General features: G+C 36.0%; 2 protein-coding genes across 2 annotated transcripts in view; both read right to left on the reverse strand.

The window, feature by feature from the left end:
* Positions 1-1,561, reverse strand: part of LOC119490029 (paxillin-like) — a 44,581-nt gene extending 43,020 nt beyond the window's left edge. Inside the window, exon 1 of the mRNA XM_037773179.1 lies at positions 1,227-1,561. Coding sequence (XP_037629107.1) covers positions 1,227-1,239 — 13 coding nt within the window. The 5' untranslated portion in view covers positions 1,240-1,561. The remainder of the gene's footprint in view (positions 1-1,226) is intronic.
* Positions 1,562-8,562: 7,001 nt separating this feature from the next.
* Positions 8,563-13,636, reverse strand: myl2a (myosin, light chain 2a, regulatory, cardiac, slow). The gene is made up of 7 exons (XM_037787044.1): positions 13,562-13,636; positions 12,503-12,595; positions 11,811-11,886; positions 10,196-10,300; positions 9,583-9,661; positions 9,299-9,347; positions 8,563-9,070 (listed from the first exon to the last, which is right to left on the reverse strand). Exons 1-7 carry the CDS (start codon positions 13,562-13,564, stop codon positions 8,966-8,968), a joined length of 510 nt encoding a protein of 169 aa, XP_037642972.1. The 5' UTR covers positions 13,565-13,636; the 3' UTR covers positions 8,563-8,965.
* Between the last annotated feature and the right edge of the window lie 3,927 nt (positions 13,637-17,563).

Below are 17,563 nucleotides of genomic sequence, written 5' to 3' on the forward strand. Positions count from 1 at the left end.
AGAATACCAATAAAAAGACTTTGAACCATCTGCTTCTGTATATGTGTGACAATCAGCTGAAATCAGGGCTGAAGATTAGTTGTAAAAAAAATGAGCTACAGATCATTCAAAGACTCTCTATGATTGTTTTGTTTTTTTTACGGATATGTGCAATAACATGCTTATCACTGTGCAATAATTATATAATTATCTGACGGACACTTTGTGCAATAATCTGGCAAAACTGTAATCTGGCATTGTATTATCTTTATATTTATATTGCACTATCTCTTTTTTATTGTATTATCTTTTCATTAGCACCTATGGGATTGTCACAATCTGATTTCGTTGTACTACACAATGACAATAAAGGGCTTGAATCTTGAATCTTTTAATCACCTGGAGCCAGCTGGTACCATATATTCCCACCTGCAGTAGAGGCAGTTATGTAAGCCTGACAATCACCAGGAGGGTCTTAATAGGTCAGTACATCATAAAATGCCACATGACCTGTGGTTTAATTCATATATTTCTGCTAGTTTTTGAGCATGTAAAAAGTTAGAGAAGCCTTGCAGGAGCATTTAATGCTTAAATAAGTGATGTGGAGGAATTGTGCACATTCAATGCACCGACCACAGCTCTATGTCCACTCACACTTTACTTTATACACGCCAGCATTAATGTTAATTGGGCTAATTATCAAAGTGATATAGTAAACAGAAATAAATAATAATAACAAACCAGCACAAACTTTATTATTAGGGTTATAAAACTTTATTTATTAGGGGCTTGAACCCTAATAAATGCTGAAATAAATAAAATAATATAATAAATGCTGAATTAAATACATAAATAAATGCTCGAATAAATAAAATAAAATAATAATGCTGAAATAAATACATAAATGAATAAATGCACCAGACACAGCTCTATGTCCACTTACTGTATACACACACCAGCTAATGTTAATTAGTTAATTGGGCTAATTATCTAATGATGCCAGGTCTTCCTCATGTCACTTGGGGCCTTTCTGTGCATGTAACCTCGAGCTGAGCTGAGCTGAACCGGGATAACTTTAACCTACCTGGACATTTATACTCTGCTACCACAAACAACACAACTACACAGTGAACAACAAGCTTCCTTTGGTTGAGTATTACAGCAACCAGCAGCGTGTTGAGTCTAACAACACAGCCACACACAGAGAGACACGCTGCTGTGTGAATGTTCACGGCGGGTTAACTTACCTAAATCATCCATGTTGGCCGGAAATCGCTTCCAACGCTGAGAAACCGGGACCCGGTCCTCGTTCCTCTGTGGATCTGGAAACAGCTGGACGGTGAAAGCGAAGAAAGCAGCCGTTATTCTGCTCGCCCCGGGAACAGCAGATCTCTCCTTCTCGGTGGAAAGCTGTGAAGTTTTCAAGTTCCCTTCTGCTGCTCGACGAGCCTCAAACACTCACAAACACTCACTAACACAGAAACACTCCTCATACCCTGCTGCCCCCCCTGGAGTCTCCTACAGCCCGGATCCAGCCCCACATCCAGCCCACCAGACCCTACAGGCAGGGACCAGCGACACCGAGCGGCGGAGAGCGGGACTGAAGACTCATCACACAGTGGAGGAAATACAGAGATAAATACAGGCTGAAATAAATACATGCTGAAATAAATACATGCTGAAATAAATACATGCTGAAATAAATACATGCTGAAATAAATACATGCTGAAATAAATACATAAATAAATAAATAAATGCTGAAATAAATACATGCTGAAATAAATACATGCTGAAATAAATACATAAATAAATAAATAAATGCTGAAATAAATACATGCTGAAATAAATACATGCTGAAATAAATACATAAATAAATAAATAAATGCTGAAATAAATACATGCTGAAATAAATACATAAATAAATAAATAAATAAATGCAAGAATAAATAAAGAATATAATAAATGCTGAATTAAATAAATAAATAAATGGAAAAATAAATGCTGGAATGAATGAAAGAATATAATGAATGCTGAAATAAATACATAAATAAATAAATAAATGCAAGAATAAATAAAGAATATAATAAATGCTGAATTAAATAAATAAATAAATGGAAAAATAAATGCTGGAATGAATGAAAGAATATAATGAATGCTGAAATAAATACATAAATAAATAAATAAATGCAAAAAAAATAAATGCTGGAATAAATAAAGAATATAATAAATGCTGAATTAAATACATAAATAAATAAATAAATGGAAAAATAAATGCTGGAATGAATAAAAGAATATAATGAATGCTGAAATAAATACATAAATAAATGCAAAAATAAATGCTGAAATAAATAAAAGAATATAGTAAATGCTGAATTAAATAAATAAATAAAAAACTATGATAAGTGCTGAATTAAATACATAAATAAATAAATGGAAAAATAAATGCTGGAATGAATAAAAAAATATAATGAATGCTGAAATAAATACATAAATAAATAAATGCAAAAATAAATAAAAGAATATAATAAATGCTGGATTAAAATAAATAAATAAATGAAAGACTATAATAAGTGCTGAATTAAATACATAAATAAATGCAAAAATAAATGCTGGAATGAATAAAAGAATTATAATGAATGCTGAAATAAATACTTAAATAAATAAATGCAAAAATAAATGCTGGACTGAATAAACGAATATAATGAATGCTGAAATAAATACATAAATAAATGCAAAAATAAATGCTGAAATAAATAAAAGAATATAGTAAATGCTGAATTAAATAAATAAATAAAATACTATGATAAGTGCTGAATTAAATACATACATAAATAAATGGAAAAAATAAATGCTGGAATGAATAAAAAAATATAATGAATGCTGAAATAAATACATAAATAAATAAATGCAAAAATAAATGCTGAAATAAATAAAAGAATATAATAAATGCTGGATTAAAATAAATAAATAAATGAAAGACTATAATAAGTGCTGAATTAAATACATAAATAAATGCAAAAATAAATGCTGGAATGAATAAAAGAATTATAATGAATGCTGAAATAAATACTTAAATAAATAAATGCAAAAATAAATGCTGGACTGAATAAACGAATATAATGAATGCTGAAATAAATACATAAATAAATGCAAAAATAAATGCTGAAATAAATAAAAGAATATAGTAAATGCTGAATTAAATAAATAAATAAAAAACTATGATAAGTGGTGAATTAAATACATAAATAAATAAATGGAAAAATAAATGCTGGAATGAATAAAAAAATATAATGAATGCTGAAATAAATACATAAATAAATAAATGCAAAAATAAATGCTGAAATAAATAAAAGAATATAATAAATGCTGGATTAAAATAAATAAATAAATGAAAGACTATAATAAGTGCTGAATTAAATACATAAATAAATGCAAAAATAAATGCTGGAATGAATAAAAGAATTATAATGAATGCTGAAATAAATACTTAAATAAATAAATGCAAAAATAAATGCTGGACTGAATAAAAGAATATAATGAATGCTGAAATAAATACAGAAATAAATAAATGCAAAAAATAAATACTGGAATGAATAAAAGAATATAATGAATGTTGAAATAAATGCATAAATAAATAAATGCAAAAATAAATGCTGGAATAAATAAAATAATATAATAGTTGCTGAAATAAATACATACATTAATAAAAGAATAAATTAATGCTGAAATAAATACAGAAATAAATAAACACAACAATAAATGCTGAAATAAATACAGAAATAAATAAATGCAAACATAAATAAATAAATGAATAAATGAATGCTGAATTAAATACAGAAATAAATTAATGCTCAAATAAATAAAATAATATAATGAATGCTGAAATAAATACAGAAATAAACAAATGCAGAAAATAAATGCCGGAATGAATAAATAAAAGAATAAATAAATATGGAAATAAATAAATACAGAAAGGAATAAAAGAATGAATGAATGCTGAAATGAATACAGAAATAAATAAATGCTAAATAAATGCTGAAATAAATAAATAAATAAAAGGATAAATGAATATGGAAATAAATAAACAAAAGAATAAATGAATGCTGAAATAAATACAGAAATAAATAAATGCAAAAAATAAATGCTGAAATAAATAAATAACAGAATGAATAAATACAGAATGTCCTCTTCCCATGGTTTCTTCCAGTTTCCATGTAAAGAGACTCTGGGAGTTTTTCCTTACCCATTGCACTAACATCTTCTAAAAAGAAAAGAAAAGAAAAAAGAAATGAAGCAAAATAAAAAAGAATTGAATTTGTGTGCAGTTATTATTATATTATAGTATTCATCAAACAATAACGTTTGCCCAAAAAGATTTCTGGAGACTACCCAAATCCAGTCGGGGGATTTCCAGTCCTTTGTGCAAGGAGAGATTGCACAAAAGTCTGTGTACTATGTACATTTAAATGTATTCTGTTGTCATAGTGCCACCTGCAGGTGAAATGCCATTATTTTTTTTACAGGATTACCTGGAGTTGCACCTGACTTCTAGCAACTGTACATTCAAGAGTTGCCATAACTTGAATGATTTCCATCAAGTATTTACTATAATATAATAATACAATTTACTACTATAGGAGGAGCAAATACAAAAAAAATCTAAATAGTTTAGGCTAATAGCTTGAATCAAGGACTCAAAGGAAAAAGAAAAATGTTGTACTACTCTCTCAGTTCAGGAGTAATGAGCAAAAATGTAACATGCTTTACATGGTCTCTAGCCACACCAAGAAGTAATCACATCTTCCTGAGCCACTTGGTCCAGACCTTTGAAACTGCCCGCTCCACCGAGTTTGAGTCAACTGAGTGTAACGAGTTGACAGTTCTTTCAGATTTTGGCCAATTTTACCCAAATCTGTGAGTTTTTGAGATATTGCACTAACAAACTGTCAAACAGGCCCAAACACTTAACCAAACAGACAAGACAAAATATAAGAAACAGAAAATAATAGAATAAAAAGCCTCTTCAGAGCCTCCATCCACTGATTGGGATCAAATTATTGGTTTCAGCTAATTAAAAAATGCATTGTTTTCAATTCGGACTCCTGCCCAGAAACTAAGTAGACTCTTAATTAACCAATCACTGCCTGAAGCCACACACAACAGAAGGCCTAGAATAACACAAACAGGAGGCTGATAACATTAACACAACTAATGCTCTGATGATTCATGAAATCAACACAATTATTTCAATCATAAAACATGTTTTTGTTAATACAGAGGTTATCAGGTGTAATTCACAATAATGAACTTACAGTGTACACAGCTGCAGAGATTCTGGGGCTTTTAGTAAAAGACGAAACTGAATATTGAGTCCTTGGATTTGGGATATGAGAAGGAAAATAAGTATTATGAGTATTATATTTATGTGCCAACTGAGTTTGACCTGATGGCAGACATGACCAACATACTGTATCTGTGAGTGTGAAGATAGTGTGTTCAAAGGCTGTCAGAACGTTAACATGGCCTTAAATTGGCTGTAAATTCAAATAGAAAGGGGCAAAGGACTTTAGCTTGAAGACCTCTTCCAACATTTTTGCCATTTTAATATGTAAAAAATTGAAAAAAAATAGTAAAAACAACACAATTGAAAAGAATACTCTACAGTAACACTAATAAATGAGGAGAGAACAACACAAAACCCGTTTACGTCACAGCTAAAGCCTTCCCTCTCTGAACACACACTCAGCACAAATCTGCAGTTCTCACACAAAATTCATCCATTATTTCCGAATGGTGGATGTCAACCTAATGCCACTTAAGAACTATATTAAATCTCAATATAAACCTCTGTGAGAGAGCGTTAATTGCAACCTCAGCACACTTTAAAAAAGCTTCCCCTGATCAATGATTGGTGAAATATTCCTATAATATCCCTACAGGGATTTACAGTGAATGGTGCTCAGCGGGGAGATTATAGTGACCTTATCGTGGCTTTACATGGGTTTTTATGTGTTTTATGTCATCTCAACAAGGTTTCTGTGAAAGCTATCATTTGTATCTTGCTGCATCATAACTTATAGGTTTGCTTTTGAGGAATTGCTTCAGATTTAGTATTTATTAGGCCTGTAGATTTTATTTTCCATGTTGCTGATACTGTGAGCACTGCAGCTCTTGTTAATCATTGTTGATGATTTATTTCATCTTTCAGTTTCCTCAACGGCCGCTAGGAGGTGTTCAGGTACAAGCAGATGCAGATTCAGTGAGTCACCACTCAACACAACAGATGCTGTTCTTTTGCATAAAAGTTTTTAGTTTCACTGAGCTTAACTATCTGTCCACTTTTGCATGTTATTATTTTATAATATTAATTTCAGTGCCTATATTTGCACTCTCAGGTCCAACGTGATCTTAATAATTTTAAGATATAACATCATTGTTATTCTAATACATATTATTACTCATATGGTCCCTGAGAAACTGAGAAATGCTGCAGCCAGTTTGAGTACTATCGTAAAATATTTCCCCTCTAAGTGAGATTTCCTACCAACTAGATTTAATTAGGATTTTACTCCACATCTGGCAGGTAGGTCATTATCCTCGGAGAAGTTAATGCCAAAACCTTATCTGATCATTTACCAAACTGTTTATGTGTGGACTCGAGAGTGGAAAATAACCAGCTAATCATTAACTTTACCCCAAATCTTGTCACGTCCTTAGATAAAAATGGCAACAGACATTTTAAAGGAGCAACACAACAACCTGCAGGAAGAAATGACCAATATAAGAAGCACATCAGCCAGCTTAAAGGTCCCATATCATGCTCATTTTCAGGTTCTTACTTGTATTTTGGATTTCTTCTAGAACATGTTTACGTACTTTAATGTTTAAAAAAAACTTTATTTTCCTCATACTGTCTGCTTGAATATACCTGTATTCACCCTCTGTCTGAAATGCTCCGTTTTAGTACATTTCAAAGGAATTGCAACAGAATTGCGTTGCTAGGCAACAGCTTGGGTCCATGTTTACGTCCTTTCAGCTGATGTTATTCACATCCACTGCAACAGGAAATTTAGTTTAATCTAGTTTCATTTTTGGGTTTCATTTTTATCCTTTCTTTCAGTAAACGTATTGCTAATAAATGGCACTTTTTTTGTGCACTACTCCTGCGTATCAACCTGGTACTTCAACATATGAGGTGGTGGTACTACAGGGCTTATTACAGTCCTGCGGTATTCACAGATACCAGTTTTTCTTTTCTTTTTTTTTGTCAGAGTATTTAGTTTATTGATTGCTGTTGGGATGTAATGAGAATTTCAACTAATATAACACATCTTTTTTTCTAAAATCTTTATCAACACTCCCTTTAATGAGAGCAAATATGATGGGTCGTAAAACCAAAACAAAGAGCTAAAACCGTTGCGTAGAGCTGAGAGAAATTGCAGAGTTGGCTGATAATTCTCTGTGGGTTTGTCACTACATTACTCATCGTTATTTCATCCACCATTAATATAATAAATATTGATTAGTGCAGCTTTATGATCATTTAGCTGTGCCCTACTAGCAGTAAAACTAAGGTTAAAGGGACAATGTGCTATTTGTCCCCAGTGCCCAAATTCCCCTCCTTCAATGGCCACGGTCTGCTCCTACAGACTGTTCAAACAGGACGCTCAAATGATGTGAGCTCAGATGTCCGAGTTGATCCAAGCACTTATCCCTCACCGCTCCCTACATATCTCCTCTCCTCCCCAGAAGGCAATACTTTACTCTGGGGTTGACAAGCGGGCCACCCCTTGCCCCGGACCTTCCAGCTGCCAACAACCAGGGATTTTCACCCCGCCAAAGTCTGGCGAGGATCGCTTGGTGGCATCCTATTGTGTCCCTGCCGCCCGATCTCCACAGTGTAGCATTACTCAGCTCACATCGTCACAGCACTAAAATAACAGCAGGGCTTTGTCTCACTAAAGCCCTCTGTTTCAGTAGCCAAACATTTTAATGGACGCGCACAATACACACATATCTTACATGCATATGCACACAAATACACACACACAAACAATGCCACGTATTTTGGATTAATCTCTCTGGGGATTTCAGTGGACCACCAACCACTATTCTTAAGTTTGCTACCTAACATGGAATTAAACAACACAGTCTCACGGCAGATTGTGAAATAGTCATGAAATTGAATCTATTTGATTCGTGTACATGGAATTTACCTTTTATTCGTGACGCTATAGGCATGACTTTCAACAACGTCGTTTTTGTACGTTTTCCTACGAATGTCCAGCAACACGAGACGCACGTGTCAATTTCCAGTCTTTTCAAAATAAAACTACTTACTGATTTTGTGCTTACCATCACGAAAATTGGGCACATTTTGTGTCTATGTACAAGAATCAATAGGCTACATTACATTTCGTGACTATTTCACAAACTGCTGTGCTACTGGGCTGAATTCATTAGTAATCTGATGATCCTATAAACATACTCATGACTCACAGGAACCTCTTTTGCATAATCTCTGTACTGATTACATTGTTCCTTCCTCCATTGTCAAAATCAGAATGAGAAAGCAGGCCGGCTTCTGTCTTTGAAAACTTTTATTAGACGGACATGCACAGACCTAACAAACGGATATTTTTCTAAGAAAATATATAGGCGGTGAGGAGTATACGAAATGATGAGGACAATAATTTAATTATTCTCAGATGAATGTGGGAACATATTGTGGATAAAGCAGAAAGGGAGCTCACTATGTTGATGTAAATTGTCAGTTTTTTTGGGGCCTGGAAGTGAACATTTGGTCTGGATCCTCTTGCGCTCTTGGGTGAGTAGCCTACTGTACAGAGACAATGCAGCCGACATAAAGATGCATATATAAAACCAAAGTCCATATCTCCTTCAAGAGCAGTGGGCCAGTTTCAAGTCATGTACGGGCAAAAAAAACCTGACTTTCTATTTGATGAACATGTTGACAAAAAGGTTTTACTCCTGATCCTTTTCCTCTCCGTGAGTAATGATGTGAACCAGGTTCTTGTAGTCTAGGTTTCCTGCCACATCTGGAGGGAAGGCAGCGAACATCTGCACCATCTAACCAACAAAAAAAACATCAGATATTCTTATCACTTTTATCAGAGCAATTCACTAAAACAAAAGCTCAGAGTGCATGAAAAGGTGTGTTGATGAATCACTGAGTGGTTTTTTTTGTGACGTGAATGTAGACGGTCGTCATGATGACGTTCATCCTTCTGTGTGTTTTGGAAACATGCACAAAGCTATTAGACATAATAATGATAATTAGGTTGGAGTACAATATACCTCTTCCGGGGAGAATCGGTCTGCTTGTGTTGTTAACATCTGTGTCACACTGAGCAGGAAAAAAAGAGAGAAAATAAAACACAGCATGAGGCGACGAGGCATGTGTTCACACCAGGAGGAAATGTGCCTGTCATGATGGAGTCGTACTGGGATGAATGGTTGCCGTCAGACTCAGACGCAGTCATAAATTGTGAGTGAAAAGCTCACATGACACTCCACACGCAATGAATTTATATACTGCAGACTGGTGTGGTGTGAGGAGTGGAGTGTGTTGAGTCACTTACTAGTCCTTCCTCAGCACGCCTTTCCCCTCAGGGTCAAAGACTTTGAACGCGTTGAGGATGGTCTCCTCTGGATCAGCACCTAGAAACATTAGATCAGTCAGTATACAGTTCTTGAAACATATTCAAATTAAGGGAACAGTGTGTAACATTTCGGGGGATCTATTAGCAGAAATTGATTATAATATTCATCATTTTCATTAGTGTATAATCACCTGAAACCAAGAATTATGTTTTTGTTGGCTTAGTTACCTGAAGGCCACCGTAGTTCTCTAACACGCTTGTGAAACTGCGGTAACGTGAGTTGCACAGTGCAAAACCGTGGTACCGCCAGCCACCGTCTGACTTCCGTTGCTCCTAAAGTAGTGTTATTATGGTCAGGATGGCCTCTGAGCGAGGTGAACGGCGTTACCACGTTTTTGCCCTCGGCGGCTCACGTTACAGTAGTCTTGCAAAGGGAGGACTGAGCGGAGGGGTACTTGGTTGGTTGCAATCTGCAACCACACCACTAGATGCCGCTAAATCCTACACAACGTCCCTTTAATAGTCTACTTGCATGACTTATAGGTTTAGTTTTGGTGATTACATTTTCATCTTTAGCCTGTTACGTCCTTACCTTTCAGCTTCTCACCGAACATGGTGAGGAAGACGGTGAAGTTGATTGGGCCAGGAGCCTCTTTGAGCATCTCATCAATCTCTTCCTGTTTCACATTGACACGTCCTATATGGCACCAAACATGAACATACGACACAAATAGATTAAAGGCAGGGTTGGTAAAGATTTTAGAAACATTTTGTGTTATATCATTTGAAATTCTTTTTACAACCCTGACAACAATCAATAAATCAAACGTTCTGCCAAAAAAACCAAAAAACAAAACAGTTGCAGGACTGTAATAAGCCCGTCCAATTATTTCATTCAGTCTGAATGTAATGATTTTACCTCAAAATCTATCAAAAATTACTTTATTATAAACATTATTTAATAATTATATTCCGCTATTTCCCAATAGCTGGTAATTTATATAATACCTTTTCAGGAAAAGAATACAAAGATAATTGATATGCTTTATTTCCATGTCTGCTGATAAATATATAATAATTAGCAAATAACCTCTTTGAAATTTCTTAAAAACCTCCCTGAATCATGACATTAGCTACCAGGTTACATTTGTGTTGACAATAAGTCACACAATGGTGAGATGTGTGCCTGATCAGAAGTGTCCTCTAATAGTTTTGGTTTTCAATCTCTGATGAAGAGCAGCACTTCTCAAGCCTAAGGGCCTTATTCTAACGATTGTATGCTATTTTAGCATATCATTATTAAATAATGTTTATAATAAAGTACTTTTGGATACATTTTGAGGTAAATATTTGGGGTAATTTGGCAGCAATTCCAAAGAAATTTCAAATATGTTATACTTGCTTATTATCACCTAATTACCGTGAAATTTGCGGACCTGTAAAATGAAGTGTTACCTTATCTTCTTATCTGGTTGGTTTCTTATTCTGTCATTAAACCTGCAGTAGGCAGTATATTTTTGGCATCATTGGGAAAAAATTCCATAATAACCTTTCAGCATATTGTAATTCAAGTGTTCTGAGAGATAACTAGACTTCTGCACCTCCTCATGGCTCTGTTTTCAGGCTTTAAAATAACTTTGACCAATCACAGGTCATTTCAGAGAGAGAGCGTTCCTATTAGCTGTGCTCAGGTCATGTGACCAGAATTTGGCGTTCCTTCACCAGATTTTACAACGGCGGCCGCGTCACCAACTTTCTCATTTTACAGCTAAACCATACTCTACAAGATGATTCGGAAAACATTTGAGGCGAGAAATAGGCATTAACGTAAAATAATAGTTATTCATATTTGATCAGCGCGGCCTAGTTTGACCGTTTGGTCGGAGTTTGCGAGTGATTGACAGCCGGCTCTCATAGACGGCAGATTAGCTCTTACTGCTTGTTTTCCTCCGGTATGTGAAATCTTGCAGATGCCGTTAGGAGCACCGGAGGACACAGAGGCTCATGATTTTTTTCCAGGTTACCTGTTTCATGTACTACTGTCACGATATAGCAACCGTTTTATAAAAAATATTTTTTTTTATCATATTTGCTCCAATCTCGCCTACTTCAGCTTTAACATAAACATTATACATCGGCCACTTTGTATTTCCTGTTGTAATGTTTGTTAATGCAGTAACTGACAGGTCTAGGTGATGTCGACATACCGAGAGCAGCAAACGTGTCCCTCAGATCATTCTTGTCGATGAAGCCGTCTCTGTTCTGGTCCATGATGGTGAAGGCCTGAGGAGGAGGAGGAGGAGGAGGTACAGTTAGTACACATAAATGAGTCTCTCTACCTTTAAAAGTGAGAGTCGCAGCCACATCAGCTTTCAGCACACTTCTCAGAAAGAAAAAAAAAAATCTGTCACACACTGTTTTCAATTCTCTTTCTTCCCTTGAATATTTTGTGTGTCATCTTTATAGATGAGCACTGTTAAGTATTTATAACCTGCACGCCCCCCTGAGGTTTAGCCCGGCATCCAGGGCATGCCCAGCAGTTTATCTGCAGCCTAATCACTGATGACACAGTCTGGATGTCTGGGCACCGCTGACTGTCATAACCAGCATACCACAAGCCTCACTGCTGCCAAGCCAGGGACAGGAAAATAGACAGGTGGGCATACTACAGCGATGAACAATGGAAAAGGAAGGACAGAGGAGGACGTAGAGGAAAGAACAAATAGAAGGATGTGTTGCTGTTTATTTTTAAGACAGAAACACTTGGAACTTCTGGCCTAATACTCGACATGGTGAGCTCACATGCATATTCATTTGGCATTTCCACAACACCCGTTGTTGTTCCAGGCCAAATGTAAATCACAGGGAGAAAAGAAATAATTGGTGGAGCAGCTTTCACCTCTTTAAATTCCTGGATCTGAGCCTGCTCAAACATGGAGAACACATTGGAGTTGGCTCCCTCTGCCGTCCTCTTCTTGGCTTTCTTGGGGGCCTTTTGGCACAAAGAGAAGAAGAGGAAGAAGAGATGAGGCAGACACGACATGGCAGTTAAGGTGAAGCTACATGTTAGACAACATCAATAAAATGGGGTTGCATGGCTTAATAAAAGAACATTGTGTTCGTAAGAGGTGGAAAATTGCTTTTGGGCAATAACACCCATGCATAAACATTACATTAAGACAAACAATACATCCTTTAGCGAGTCAAACGTGATTATTTGTTCTTAAAACACATGTTTGTAATTTAGGATGCATTAACTGTAGCCTGTAGATAGCATTAGAATCAAAATATACTTAAAGTATCAAAAGTAAAAGTACTTATTATTATGCAGAACGGCCCATATTAGAATAATATACATTATAGGATAATTATTGCTGCATTACTGAATACATTACATTAATATTGCAGCTGATTGTGATCTATGTGTAAACCTTTAAATTTTCATATAGTCTTAACAATTCATTGTTTAAATACACTCATGTGACAAAAATTACATCCATTAAATTGTATTTAATCTACAGAAATATATCATAATTTATTAGTTGATTCATATTATTAACAAAAATATAAATCTGGAAAAGTAACTAAAGCTGTCAGATAAATGTAGTACAGTAAGAAGTACAATATTTCCCTCTGAGATGTAGTGGAGTAGAAGTATCTGAAAATGGAAATACTCAAGTAAAGGTAAAGTACCTCAAAATTGTACTTAAGTATTTGAGTAAATGTACATAGTTGGAAAATGTTGAATTTTTCAATTGAATGTGAACCCACTATTTTTTATATCTTGTTTACTTATTATATCTTTATTGTCTTTATTATTTATTAGATCTTGTTGTTTACACCCTGAGTTTGCACTCATCTGTCCAATATAAAGTAAGCATCCTTGAAGCCAAACTAAATCCCATCCCATATCTGTCGTTGTCATCAAACAGCATCCCACACCAACACAGAGACTTACCATGGCTGAGCAGCTGGGAGGTCAGACCAACAATGATGCCAGTGAACAATGGGGAGATTGCGGGTGCCCTTTTTGTAGCCCCCAACACTCGGCTCTACTGGACGATATTTATAAACTATGTCCTCTTTAGGAAGTGACAGGTAAATACAGTATTGCATGCGCGCACGAACACACATCGGACATAGAGATTGGAATAACAGGTTTAGAATATCAAGAGCAGACTGAAGGTTAAAGCACTTAATCACTCTAAACTGCCCTCAGACCAGTCTTAAAGCACACAAAGGCATTAACTTGATGAAGGTAATGTTATCAAGTCTGCAATCTCCTTTTTTTACTTTGTCTAAATGATAAAGAAAAATTGTGCTATTGCCACCCAGGTTGAGCCAGACTTCGCAAAAGAGTCTTTAATGAGGCAGAAATCAGGTTTTCTTCCAGCTGACCGGTTGTTTCACCTTTGAACTACTTCCTTTAAACCTTTTGTTGAACAGAATTTAAGATGTTAGATTAGACTCCATCTGAAATCTGGGTATTTCAAAACAGATAACTTTGCATTTAATATTGTTTTCAGACTGAACTGGATCACCAGATTTAAACCCCACTTTGAATTGTCAGTCTGCCCCCAGCTAATGCATTAAATATAACTGAGACGGAGCTGGTTCTGATGTAGGTGGAATACATTATACAGCTCTAAAAACTTTTTACATTTAATGAAAAGAACAAAACTGCCTCAGCTGCAGCAGGAAGGTTTGCCGGGTCAATAAGAGATGTGCTCAGGAACATTTACTCTCAAAAGGGTCCTCGGATTAATGAATAAATACTGCAGAGAAATAGGAAATTATGATCTCATTTTATTTCAAACAACTGAGCTTTTTATGTAGCTCACAGGTAAAAACTATTTAACAGTCCATCAGATGACACAATAGAGGTCTATTTGAAGAACTGGATTTCAAAGCTTCAAAGATCTTTGACCTGTAAAAAAGTTTTTGAAAGCCTGTATATCCATATTGTGCTTGAATTGACCAACTTTAACCAACAAAATCTTTATCAACTTTTGATTTGATATTCTGATGTGTGTGTAAATCATTACTTCATTCGATACAAGACGTGACGAGAGAGACTGGAAATCACCAGCTCCTTTAGCGTAATTTATTGACCTGTCAGGACTGTGTTACCACCGATCTTAGTCACATGTCTCACATGCTTCATAATACATACGGTATGGCACAGCACGCTTGGGACACACTATATATGTGACCTCATTTCTCTAACTAAAATGGACGAGTCTTTGTCTGTCTGACCATCAATTTTCTTGAAATCTAATCGACTTCACACTTGGCGGGTGAATTGCTGAGGACCCAAGGAAGTGCAATATCGAATGCAAGCTCTTGAGATCTACGGGACATATTTATTATAGTGCATTAATACACGGCTTTGTTGAATGCTCGATTCTGATTGGTCGGTCACAATGTTCTACGGTCTGTTATTTCTTTATAACAGACCGTTTCTACGGATGCAGTTCTGATGTTGGTATCTGGAGGACCATTTTTGTGTCAAATTATTGATTTCCTAAGTAAGTAGCCATGTAATAAGCGGGATAATATACAGCTAGCGGGTCATTGTTGTGAAATAAACCCCTTGAGGGCGAAGCAAGACCTTGACACACGTTCTTGGACACGTGCTTTGTTGGACTCGGAATTGTCTTGGTCTTGTTAGCAAATATTGGATCAAATTCAAGGTTCATTAATTAATGAGTAACGTTAGACTGTAATGGTCCTCAAACCTAAATTCTTAGTTTGATGTTAGAAGATAAATCAATGTTGTTTATAGACTCCTTAATCACTATATTAGCATTGTAAAGAGTTACCTACTACTTCCCGTTATGGTCTTGAACAGGACTCGATTTCTGTCGGACTCGGTCTTGACATGATCTCGACTGCCTTTGGACTTGGTCTTGACTCAGACTCGACTGTCTTGGACATGACTTGGACTTGATTAAGTTGGTCTTGACTAAAGCCCTGGTGTCTAGTGTGAAGTTGTTTGGATGAGCGGTTCTCAAGAAAGCTGCAAGCAGAAACACCGGAGCCCGAGCCATTGGTCCATTCAGAACAGGTATGTTTTGAACTAGTTCTTTAAAAGGTTAAATGTACTTGTACCATGCTTATACCACCACATGACACAGATAAAAATGGGAAAACAGTGATTCTTTAAATTCCTAAAAGGGAAAAAGAGATGAAATACAGGACACAGGCCAAAAGAAGGAGTTGCATCAAAGGATGTCTTGAATCTACTTTGCACACTTCACTGGCGTTAAAGAGCTTGTGAGACTAAGCTCAGTGTTGTCAACAGCAGTAGGTGCGACATACTCAAGTGAGTCACTGCTGACACTGAACGCGTTCTTACAATGTGCACCGTTAACACGTCCCTCAGTATCACTTTGCGGCTTCTCAGGTCAAGAAAAGTGACAGTGTGTGAAAATGAGCTGAATGGGCCGGGGTGAGGAGGTGATCTATATAAAGAGAGGCGCTGAAAGCCTCCCGTGCTCTCCGTCCACTCACTGTCAAATGAAACGCTGAATGTGATGAACTAACAGCAGATGTCACTGGTATCATCTCACACAGCATGGTGTGTACAAGGAGGTCAGAATTAGAAGAGTTATTGTTGCAGATGCTATTGTTGAAAACCTTCCCCCACCCCCTTCAGCCCGTCTCAGTTTCTGATTCGAGCTGCAGTTACCGTGACTGGAATGGCAGTCCATTGTCGCATTGGCTGAGCGCTGGGATCAGACACCTATAAATAGACTAACCTCTTATAACACAATGGACGTGGACAAATGGTCATTTCACAGGCAGACTTAAGTGTGAGTAGAAAGCACAAGGGAAAAGGGCTTCGAGTATGACTTCTCTCTGGAGTGAATTAGGAAGGAGTTCTGTGTCTGCAGTTTAAAATAACTAGAGCTGCAACGATTAATGGATTAGTTGTCAACTATTAAAGGACCCATATCATGCTCATTTTCAGGTTCAGACTTGTATTTTATGTTTCTACTACAACATGTTTTCATGCTGTAATGTTAAAAAAAACACTTTATTTTCCTCAAACTCTATGTTTGAATATACCTGTATTTATCCTCTGTCTGAAACGCTCCGTTTTAGCTAGGGCTGTCGCAATAACCGCAATATTGCTATACCACGCTATTGGCAAGCCAGCCGCAGGGGATGGTAAGCAACCGCCACAACCACTATGTTCACAGTTTTTTCATACAGCAGTGTGACGAAGCACTGAGCAACGCCCATTAGGCATTTTTTTTTCCTGGTCGCTGAGTGTAGAGTTCAACTTTGGTCGCAATAATAGGCAAATGTTTTACCCAGCCGTCCAATCAATTGACATCCTACATGTACACGTGCTGAATAACAACAACAATGGAGGAGAAATGAATACACATAGACCGGCGGGTCCGTCCTCTCTGCCTACGTGCTTCAGCGCTCCCTTCATACAGAACAAGTACTCTACTTTGTGCCGACACTTTTACTTCCGCGGATATTCTGTATCATAGCAACCAGATTGCAACCAAAGCGCCTCAGCTTAAGACAAGGCTGCACCTCATTGGCCTTCTGCATTGTGCGTTTAACGATAAACAAGTATTTAATTAGTTTGCCATCTTTGTCATTTAAAAAGCAACAATATACCTAATTATAGCCTAACAATAAAGCAGGCCAAAATTCTCTGATTCTCTTAAATGTGAATATTTTCTGGTTTCTTTACTCCTCTATGACAGTAAACTGAATATCTTTTAGTTGTGGACAAAACAAGACATTTGAGGACGTCATCTTGTGCTTTGGGAAACACTGATTGACATTTTTCACCATTTCATAGACCAAACACTTAATCAATTAATCAATTAATCGAGGAAATAATAGACAGATAAATCAACAATTTAAATAATCGTTAGTTGCATCCCTAAAGGATATTACCTGCTCACAAGCATAACATAAGGAGGCAAAGTAG

Source organism: Sebastes umbrosus, chromosome 1 (assembly GCF_015220745.1).
Source record: "Sebastes umbrosus isolate fSebUmb1 chromosome 1, fSebUmb1.pri, whole genome shotgun sequence".
NCBI classification, from domain to species: domain Eukaryota; kingdom Metazoa; phylum Chordata; class Actinopteri; order Perciformes; family Sebastidae; genus Sebastes; species Sebastes umbrosus.